The sequence below is a fragment of the Cryptomeria japonica genome, chromosome 7 (assembly GCF_030272615.1).
Source record: "Cryptomeria japonica chromosome 7, Sugi_1.0, whole genome shotgun sequence".
NCBI classification, from domain to species: Eukaryota; Viridiplantae; Streptophyta; class Pinopsida; order Cupressales; family Cupressaceae; genus Cryptomeria; species Cryptomeria japonica.
In genome coordinates, this window is record NC_081411.1 from 142654806 (window position 1) to 142666822 (window position 12017).

Genomic DNA, 12017 nt, shown 5'->3' on the forward strand with positions numbered 1-12017 from the left:
GATAAGGCGACACAAGTGGAAGATGGATGAATTTTTGTTAAGAGTAAGAAAGCTAAGTTTTATAAGCCTTCTTTTGAAATGGTTCTCGGCTCCCACAAGAGTAGCTCGAAATGTAAATCTTGATGGTTCTTGGTTGGGGGCTAGTTTTACGCTGGTTGTTGGTTGTTTTTTTTGCAGCTTTTGTTTTTAGGTTGTGGGAGCCTATTTTTAAAACCCATGTTTTTGGCTATGGGTTCCATTATTACCCATGGTTGTCTGGTGCTTTCATATTCCTTTTGTTAGGACAACTTTTGGTTGAAGGTTCCAGATCCATTCAAAATCTAATTGTAAAAGTTTTTGGGTCCCTTCAAAACTTGTGTTTTCCTTAATAAAAAACATGTAATTCAGTAAACAAATCATATAGCTACAAGAATCAATAAACATTATGTTCATACATTTTGGAATGGAGATGACAATTGCCTTAGATTTGTTTAACGATCCATGAACATCTTCATAGGGTGAATGCATAATAGTGTGTCCCACTTTTAAGCAATATTGAGCCACAAAAATCAATGTTTTCAACATTCAATTTAATTCATCAATTATATTAAATAAATGAACAAGAGTTTAAAGTTATGTAGAGATGGAGATGAAGAAAGAGGAAAAGAGAGCAAGATGGGGAGAATTTGGAGAAGGATGTGGAGAGAGAGAGAGAGTGAGGGGAAAGAGGATTAGAAGAGACAGAAAAGAAAAATAAATAGAGTGTGTGTGTGTGTGTGCGCGTGTGAGAGAGAGAGAGAGGCAGGTGGATAGATTTTTTGTTTGCTTTATTTAGATCTGATATTGACTAAGATATGATACATCTAGATTGTGCTTATGGTATTATGTTGTATTGGCATCCACATGATATGGATAGATTTTTTGTTTGTTTTATTTTGATCTGATATTTGACTAATATATGATACATTTGGATTGTGCTTATGGTATTATGTTGTATTGGCATCCACATGATGCACTCTACTTATAGCTATATTCTTTTGATCATGTAAATATTACTATTGATATTGATAGATGGTTATACATGGAGTTTCAATAATGATCATATGATGTTATTACATAACATTATAATAACATCATATGATGATAGATTATGATTATGATGATATTTTGATTATACTAATGAAGATGCATTGATTAAGTTAAATCGATTTGATGGAGGCGAATTAAAAAATGATCATATATACATTTCAGTTATATTATGTAACAGCAGACTAAGTTAAAACATTTGAACATAAGATCAGTGAGCATAAGTTTTGAAAAATCTATTGAGTTTAAATTGCATCAGTTTTTGGATCACAGAAATGGCACAGCAAAAATAAAAATAGTCGATGAATAGCTTCTGAAAAAATTGTATACATTAGTTTCCATCAGTATTCTGGATCATACTCTCGTCAACCCTCGTTACAAAACGAAAAACAAGATTACAGGTATAGCTTAAAGACCTACTCCCCATCCTAAAGATATCTTGATGACAAATCTAAGGAATATAATTTTAAATCTCGCTTAAATATTATTTTCAGATACCAGTTTCAAATGCATCAAAAAACTGGCAAAATTAAAACAGCATTGCTCCATCTGTGCTCTGTTCCTGCTAAAATCAGAGCTGCCTGCTATTTCTGGTTTATACTCACAGCAAAACTGGTTCAAACTGTATATTCAACAAAATGGAATCCATATCGTTCTAAATTTCTAACAATAAACTTAAAAATCATTCGATACCATTCCTGCCGAGCTTTTCATAGAATTCAAAAACCGCAGGGTGTACCTTAACAGCGGAAGGGTGGAATCCTGTGAGCCGAAGCCCCTCCAAAGTCTTCAATCTTGAAAGCACCAAATATACCAGACCATAGGAACAAAAAGTGGAAAGATCCGTTTCCACTCTCTCCAGTGTCAAACCCTGGCACTTGTACGCGCTCAAAGCCCACGCTGAAATCAGCGGCACCTGGATTCTTTTAGCCCCTGCTATAACATTTCCGTTTTCATCAAATACATCCCAGGAGCGAGGCGTCACAGTGTGTACAGGCGAATTAACGCCTTCAAATTGAACAACAGGCCAGACATTTCCAGGGCTAATATCAGGGTTTTCATTTGTATGCTGAAACCCTAAAACTCTGCCCTTTGTTCCATTCACCAGCCCTCTTTTTGTGTCTAGATTATAAATAAGCATGACTTCGGCCTCAACGCAGAGCTTAAGCTTCTTCACTGCAATAAGCTTGTTGATCTGAGATTTAACAGGCTCAGAACCATTATCCTCATCCTGAGCATGAAATGTAAACATTTCTGTACCGAGCGCCTCCATTTCCTTCAGCCGATGTTTATTTTCCCTCTCTGCATCAACCTTTAAAAAATACAATTTCGTGTAGGTTAATCCCTCTTCATTTCGCAGTCCCTGCCGCGCTCTGAGCATCTCAACGCTTTGATCACTGCAAATGCCTCTTCGGATTTCATTCAGCATTAGCTTGAATTCTAAATCCGACTGCCTATAAATCTCTGTTAGCTCGGTCTGGATCTCGAAGCATGTATCCCAACAATCCGCCTGAAAGGCGAAAAATTTGTGGAAATTCGGTACATCTACGGGACAAAGTTGGAAGAAATCACCTGAAACCACCAGCTGTAAACCGCCAAACTCCAGGTCCGGCTGCTTCCTCAATTTCTTGGCTATGTAGTTCAATTTCTCAAAAAGCTCTCCGTGTATCATATTTATCTCATCAATTACCAGAGCTTTTGCTGTTTGCCACCGCAATTTTGCATCCCGCATTTTATACAGAGTAGAGAGTAAACCCTCGGCGCTTTCTGAAGCACATCCGATCCCGGCAAACGAGTGCAGAGTAGTTCCGTTGAGAGCGGCGGCCGCCATTCCGGTGGAAGCCGTGACAAATACAAATTCATTTCCGTGCAAACGTTTGAGATTTGTTATGGCGCGGCGAAGCAGGAAAGTTTTGCCTGTTCCAGCGGCTCCTGTGAAAAACACAGAACGCCCCTCCGAGATGATGCTCAATACATTTGCCTGCTCTTCAGACAACTGAATGGAATTTTCTTCTTCTTCTTGCTGTGTGAGCCTCAAATTCTGCAAATTCTCCTGTGCTGTTCCAGCAAGCTGCTCCTGTTGGCGTTGTCTGTAGCGTGTATTGTACCGGTGAGTCTGGGACTCAGATGAATTCGCCATCCCTTCCACATAACCTTCTCTGAACCTCTGTTTCGTTCCCTCCCCTGCATTATACGATGAGGAGTAATTATACAATATAACACAATTGACGAGTTCTATTGGATCGCTGGCCAGAGGCCATTAATGTCGCTTTGACATTTACAGCCTCGGGCTTCCCAAGATAATTATTCTCATATCGTGCTTCGTGTCTGTACTACCCAAGAAGCGCGATTTGTAAAAATCCAATCCAGTTTGTACTAAATTTCACCTCGAATCGTCTAGCGGTTCAGAATTTACCAGAAGTCAGTCACATCATACATGAATAGGTTAATACACTAGTAATTTCTAGGTTCACTGTATAAATGTTTTGTTTTTTTAATGAAAGGATGGACGCTGGAGTTTAGAATTATTTTAATTGAATAAAAATATACATAATAATCTGAAAAAGACTTCCAAGAAATTTTACAGTAGCTTACTTGGCAAGTCTGCAACTAGTTTCAGGGTCACATCATTAAATCTGATGTCACATCAGCACGTTTTTAGTTAAGATGTCCAAAACAGCCTAAAAAACTGTGGTGAGGCCCCATACTTATGCAGCTGATGTGGCATCACTTAATTGTTTGGTTTTTACAACAAAATTACATTTCATTCAATTACACAGCAATAACAACTTTAAGATCACAACTATTGGTGTAATGTTGTCATACAAATTTGACATTAAATCAACAAATAGTTGTGAAGTGTTCAATTACTAGATCCTTTCCTGAAATAGTTTTTTTAAATAGTTTAAAAAAAAAAAAAAAATAACAAATTATATGTATTTAGAAAAACATAAGTTAAATTAATAATTTTTAAAAGATTCATAAATCTAATTTTTAATATTTTACATTGGACAATTGGACAAAAGGACAATTCCGGTAAAAACGCCTAAATTCAAAAAGCAATCTATTATCATTTAATATGTCGAGCAAATCATAATGAAAGAGCAGGCGCCGTCAAACTACATCAATGATTTTTTATTATTTATAAATAACATAATATGATTTCTGTCATATCAATAAATAAAAGTTAAGGGAAGAGATTAAGAATATTTTTTGAGAGTAACGAATCCGTTGGATGCAATTTAGTTTTTCACCTAGTCTAATGAGCAGTAAGAATTTTGAGAGGTTGAATCAGTTAAAATATTTGATGCAATAAATCAAAATAATTAAATGCGTATGGGATTTAATGCATTTTCTGCAAACTTCAGAGATAAGACAACTTTCTGAAAATTATCTCCTTTCTAAATTCTAACCAAACTCTAAACGCTGCTTTATGCTGCCCATTAGTAATGATTATGATTATTAATTAGGTTGTCATCGCTCCCTTGGTAGGTGATTCACCCTTTGATTTATTTTATTTATATTTCTCTTAACGGTATATTAAACAATAAAACATTAATAATAAATATTGAGTACTCAATAATAAATATTAATAAAATATTAATGATATATATTTAATAAATGTTTTTAAAATAATACTTAACAAATAAAATATTAATATATTAATAGTAAGAATTAATAATTATTAATTAGAAAATAATATTTAATAAATAAATATTTGATAATTTCTATATATATATATAGATATATTGATCAAAGATGAGACATGACATTTAATTCAATTATTCAATAATATTTTATTAAGGATCTCCCCCACTAATTTTCTTTTTATTGAAATGATTCAACCACAAACTTCCTATTAATTAAAGGTTCTCATAAATTATGTTTAATCCATTTTTGTGCTTCACATTTACTATTCACTAGTAATGACTTCACTAGGGAAAAGCTTAGGAATTAGAATTTAAGCTTACTTTTTATATTTTTATTTTATGTTTAATTGTTTTATATTATTAGAATTATAATTATTAAAAAAATTGTTAAATTTTTACAATAAAATAAATATGAATTAAGTTTGTTTTTGATTAATTTTTAACAACAACTAATCAGCGAAAAGGAACCAAGTCTTTAGAAATCAGAAACAACAAAATAAAACAAAAATAAACTATAGGGGTGCCTTGCGCAATGGCATCCATAGAATTGTTCCATTCATTGGATAGGAACTTGTAGAGGTCCCTAGCCTCCTGCTTGTCCTCCTCAGTGTCCGCAAAATGTTCCCTCAGCAGAGAGAGGGTGAGCGCAGAGCTATGTAAAACCTGCACATGGAATTTGTTAAGGCCCACCATTTAGGCTTCCCAAGCCTCCATCTTGTTCTTGAGTCGGTTGACATCCTCCTTGATAGTCTACAGATCAAGCACAAGGCCAAAGTTTTCAATTCTCTACGTGATGTCCAACACATCTGTGCTAAGCTTTTCCATTTGTTGGATAGTAGGGACCTCCTGGGGGTTCTCAGCGGCCATGTCATCCATAGTTTCTTTGGTCTCTTTGGGCAAACCACCAGCAAGGGAGTTATCACTATCATTAACCAGGCCCATCAGAGGGATAGAATGCATCACATGTTCAACCATTTTTAATTCCGAGTCCAAATTATTAGATTCCAGGGCTTTGCTATAAGAGATTTCACGCCCATAAGACCCTTAGTGCCCGTGTTCATAGGGGTCGTATCCTTAACATCAATGGGGTCCTGGGTTTGTATTTCAGAGATACTCATGTCAACGAAACCAATAATGGTTAGAACCATGGGGTCCCCAATCGCATTCACATCCACAACATCCCCATCAGGGCCCCCCATAGTGGTATTAGGGCCCTCTTCCTCCTTGTCCCCAATGGGGTCCTCCTCAGAGTCCAGATTCTCGAACACCGGGGTCTTCTTTTTGCGGCTTTTGGAAGCAAGTCTGGAGGATCTCCTTTTAACCTCGAAATTAGGGGAAGGATTATTGTTATCAGCATCCTCAAAGGAAGAATTATCATCAAAGATAATGTGTTTGTGTTTAGCAGGGATTTTGCCTTTGCCCTTAGACAGGGAGCGAGAAACACTGGGAGAGGTAGATAGAGTTATGAATTAAGTTTGTTATTATTATTATTAAGTTAAATAATAAATTTAATTTTAAATTTAAAATAATGTTAAGTTTACAAATTTGATTTAAGATTAAGTTTAATTATATATTTATAATAAAATAAATGGTGAGTTATAATTAATGGTACTTAAATATAGTTAAAATAATACAATTCAAAAATATTAATTAAAAATTAGATTTATAATTAAGTTTATCGTTACGCCGAGAGGCATAACCTAAGTGGCAGCACGGGGTGGAGTGGGAGTTAAAAAAAATTTGTTAACTTTTATAAATTGAAAGCTGACAAGTAATATTTAATAAATATTATATCTTTTTGAACCGACAACTAAATAATCATAATGTTTCAAACTAATATAAATACTGATGAATGTGTAGAATTAAAAACATATTACTGTGAATAAATACAAAAAAAAATTATCACCAGCGAGTGCGAATAGTGCGAATAAATTTACCAGCAACTGCGAATAGTGCAAATAGTGCGAATAAATTTACCCAGAATATAGTGCAAGGTGGTGCAAATAAATACTCTAAAAAAAAGTAAGTCATTTTCACTTTATTTTACCTATAATGTAAAATGGGTATTATATATACAATGGATAATGATATCTTTTATTATCTTTTTAGTAAAAGTAAATATTTTTTAATTCTATATTATTTATAGTAGTTTATATATTAAGTTGATATTAAATTAATTTATATAATTAAATAATATGATTAAGTTAATATTTCTCATATATTTTGTATATAATTAAGTTGATATGAACCTAAATTATATAATTAAGTTAATATTTTTTTTAGTTTTTAAATATATTTTATTTATATTATATTCTTTTTTATTTTTATATTTAATTATATTATTTTTATTTATTTTTTATTTTAATTAAATTGATATTAACTTGATATGAACATATTTAAAATAGGTAGTATAAATTATTAATAAGGATATTTTTAAATATGTAATAATTTATAATTAAATTTGTAGGATGCCTCGTCGTCCAAGGACAAGTTTTGAAAATGAAGAGCAACGAAAAGAGCATCGAAGAGAATATGCTCGAAATTATATGAGACAACGACGTGAACAAATGGCTAATGCAGAAAGAGAGGAAGTAAGAATTCATTCAACTGAAGAGCAACAAAGAGAAAAAAAGAGAGAATATGCTCGAAATTATATGAGTCAACGACGTGAACAAATGACTGATCTACAAAGACAAGAAGAAAGGAATCATCGAAACCAAAATGATAGACAAAGAAGTGCTAAATGTAGGGCAGAAATGACAGTGACAGAGATTGAAGAGGAAATGAGACAACATGCAGATAAAATGATGAAACATCATGCACAAACATCTCAAGATGATGGATATATATTAAGAAGAAGAATACAAAGAGCTATGCATTCTGATCAATTGAATGAGATGGAAAGACAACAAATACAAGTGCGTAATCGTGAAGCAGTTGAGGTTAGTTCCAAAGGGATGAATTCTTTGACAATTGATCATGTGCTACAAACACCAAATGATAGAGTTCAAAATGTAATGAATGTTGATTTTCAAAATCATATGGAAAATAATAGTTCACAACAAGAATTAACAACTCCTCTAAGAAGACAAAGACAATTGCAAAGAACACAAAATAGAAGAGATCAAGGAGTAGTTAATAATGATGGAAAAATTGAGATTGATTTGAAGACTTTACAAACGATATTTTGACATGGACTCGATCAACTTTCTACACCAAGTATGTGCTACATTTGTCAAGAGAGTTATCCTGTAATGAAGGTTGTGCAGGTACTTGAGGGCCCTATTTGCAATCGATGTCGACAAGAGAAAAATGAACATTGATTTTCAGCATCAAACAATATGGATCCTAGTCCACAACCATTGGAACTTGTAAGTTTAACACAAATAGAAGAAATGTTGATCGCACGTGTCAACCCAATTCTTCAAGTAACACATGCAACTGGGGGTCAATACAAATATAAAGGACATACCATAAGTTTTCCACAAGAAGTGAGAGAAATAGCTAAAATTTTACCACATCAAATAAAAGATTTGCCAATCATCATTGTTCGAAAAAAAGATCAGCGTGGAACAAATTATAATTTTACAGTTAATAAAGAGAGGGTATATAGAGCACTTAAATATAAAATAAAACATGATAAGTTCTATAGAGATGTTCAAATTGATGAAAATGCACTTAATGACCTTACATGTAATTCAGATGAGAACATTTTTGATCAATTGAATTCTATTCATATGGAGTTTGATTCAGACACAAATGAATATGTATTTGCGGGTCCAATATTAGAGATGGATGAAGAAAACATTATTAATCACACTACATCAATGGCCTCTAAACCTCCAAATGCTCGAAGAGAAATGGAACTAATTCATGCATGGGTAAATAATCCTAATGTAGATCCTGGATCACTAATTGATTGGCCAGGAATTGGAGCATCCCCAATAAATGAGTATGTCACTGAAGGATTACTTGATATGGCTTTTCCAACACTATTCCCAGATGGACAGTGTGATTGGATAGAACCACGAATAAGGAGAGTCCATCTACATGAGTTTGTTAAGCATTTACTTCGATATAGAGATCATCGTTTTGGCCAACACCCAAGATTTAGATATTATATGATGAATATGATTATGCGACATCGTGCACAAAACTCATCTGCAGTGTTTGTCAAAAAGAGCTTGCAAGAGATGCCAATCACAATCAATGAGTTACGAGAACATATGGAAAATATCCCACACTCACATCTAGCTGATTGTTTGATGCGTTTTGGCACAACACTAAGGGGTACAAGGTCTTATTGGGCAAAATGTCGAGCTGAATTATTTGACCTCTTGCATCAAATTGGTACACCAACAATTTTCTTTACTTTGAGTGCAGTAGATATGTACTGGCCAGATTTGCATGCATTAATGCCAAGGACACAGCCAACTAATCCACAAGAAGCACAAAAATGAAGGCGTCAAAATATTATTGACTACCCACATATTGTGGCATATTACATGCACCTACGCTATACAATGTTTAGAAAGGAAATACTGCAAAAGGGAATGAAGGCAAAAGATTATTGGTCAAGATATGAATGGCAACATAGAGGATCACCACATGTGCATGGATTCATATGGTTAGAGGGAGCACCTAACATAGACAATCTTGATTGGAAAAATCATGATGAAGTAAAACATGCTCAAAAATACTTTGATTATATTATCCATGCATGGAATCCACGAGGGGATCCACATCAACAAAACATATAGGTATGATGTTAATTCTCAATTGTATATATTCATTTTGAAATATATTATTCTTAAAGATTTATATTTTCTTTAATAAAATATGTTATATCATCAATGATAGGTCTTACAAAATTTTACACAACATCCATGCCTTCGAAATACACAACAACTAAACCAGATTGACTTAGCACGTGACTATGAAGAGTTGCTCAATTGTGTTGAACGCCATACAATGTGTAAAGAGGGTGCTTGCCTTTGTAAAAAACGAGGAAGAATGGTTTGTAGGTAAGATATTTATATATTCAAAAAATTTGTACTAATAAATAATTAAAATATTTATGTAAACTAACAATTCACTCTTTGTTTGTAGGTACAATGCACCATGGCCATTACACCTAGATGGATCAAAATTATTTGAAGACCCAGCCACAGGAGATAAAGTGTATGAACCTGCAAGAAATGATGATAGAGTAAACACGCATAATCATAACATACTTCAGTTATGGAGAGCAAATGTAGATTGGCAACCAGTTCTTTCAAGACATGCTGTAATGAATTATATTGTGAAGTATGCAACAAAAGCAGAAAAGAGTTCAGAAAGTTATCATCAAATGTTAATGCGACTTGCAAATATAGAAAATCCTGATGAAGCAACATCAAGGGCATATAGGAGACTTCTAACAGAAACACTCATTGAGAGGGACATTGGAGCACAAGAAACATGTCATATGTTACTAGAGTTACCATTAGTAGAAAGTAGTAGAGTTTTTGTTACTTTAAATGTTTCAAGAGAGGTGTTCAAGCCAGTAATAACAAATGAAGAAAATGATGATGAACGTCACCTAAAACATTTCATTGAAGGATACATGGATAGACCATATGCAATGGAAAGTGTCACACTTATAGATGCAGCTAGATCTTGGACTTATAATTCCAAGAGAAAAAGAGATAACAAATGGGAAGAAAGGACTATAGCAGCTATTGTGAGAGTGTTTCCAAGATTTACCACCGTACCTACACGTCAATCAAAAAAAAGGGTTGATTTTTGTTGGTCAAAGTTATTGTTGTACAAGCCATTTCGTAATATCCAAAGAGATATTGGACTTGATGATAACATACTTATATCAAATTGGGAGTCACTCAATTATAATCCATGACATTTGGAACAGACGATTATAACAAATGAAACTGAAGATCATAATGATTCTGAAGATGATGATGATTTACCAAATAATCAAAATACAATCGAACATGAGTGGGAGATCATATCAAGACTACATCGTGGACAAATTATGGATGTAACAGAAATAGATATGTTGGGAAGAAGAGATATTGATAAACAAAATCCATGGAGTGCAGAATATCAAGGAGATGATTACACAAATAAAGCAATAAATTTTATCAACACTATGAAAGAGAATGGCTTATTAATACCTGATGATATGATGTCAAGTATATCATATGGAACCTTAGGTGCTAAGCAAAAAAAAGCACTTGATATTATTATGTCACATTATAAGCAAGATGACAATGCCATGCCACTATACATGATAATTCAAGGAACAACTGGAATAGGTAAATCATATCGGATTCATGCAATTCATCAAACTCTTAATGATGCATCAGGATCACAACGTTCTCCCTTATTATTACTAGCACCGATTGGAGTTGCAGCATTTAACATTGGTGCATCAACAATTCATTCAACTCTACGAATACCTATTGCAGATTTTGTTGAATTAGAAGGCACAAGACTCACAAGTCTCCAAGAAGAAATTCAACATATTAAATATATATTGATTGATGAAATGAGTTTTATTGGACAAAATTTGTTACAAAATATTGATTCAAGACTACGTCAAGCTTTTCTTGAAAAATCAAACATGATAGTAATGTGCGTGCAAAATTATTATGGCAAGAGTTTAAGACAGTTGTTACTTTGGATAAGGTGTTTAGACAAGATGGAGAAACTGAAGACCAACAAAGGTTTCGCCAATTACTCACAAATATTAGAGATGCACATCCAACTATAGATGATTGGAAATTATTGATGACAAGAATAGATGCTTCATTACATCCAACAATTAAGGAGGAGTTTGATAATAATATTCATCTATTTGCAACAAATGACAATGTGCATAACCATAATAGAAAAAAGTTATATGCATTAAGAAGACCAATAGCCTGAAGCATTACAAGTAAAGAAGGTAGTACTAATCTAGCAGGAGGTCAAAATGATGAGTTAGATGTTGAATTATTAATTTCTAAGGATGCAAGGGTCATGTTAACATCTAATTTATGGATAGAAGCGGGTCTTGTGAATGGAGCTTTAGGATACATCCGAAATATCATATACAAACCTGGATGTGCCCCACCAGATCCACCAACATATGTTATGGTTGAATTTGACAATTATTTTGGACTTCCTTTTGAAGATGCATCTCCTAATTTGATTCCTATTTCACCAATACAAAGGGGTCGTACACGTCAATTGCCACTACGATTGGCTTGGGCACTAACAATCCATAAATCACAAGGATTGACTCTTTCAAAGGCAACAATT

General features: G+C 33.6%; 2 protein-coding genes across 2 annotated transcripts; one reads left to right on the top strand and one right to left on the bottom strand.

Moving 5' to 3' along the window:
• Positions 1–1747: 1747 nt before the first annotated feature.
• Positions 1748–3205, bottom strand: LOC131052427 (ATP-dependent DNA helicase PIF1). The gene has a single exon (XM_057987095.2). It carries the CDS (start codon positions 3203–3205, stop codon positions 1748–1750), a length of 1458 nt encoding a protein of 485 aa, XP_057843078.2.
• A 4851-nt stretch (positions 3206–8056) lies between these two features.
• On the top strand, positions 8057–9175 carry LOC131052428 (uncharacterized). Its single transcript, XM_057987096.1, has one exon. It carries the CDS (start codon positions 8057–8059, stop codon positions 9173–9175), a length of 1119 nt encoding a protein of 372 aa, XP_057843079.1.
• Positions 9176–12017: the final 2842 nt, after the last annotated feature.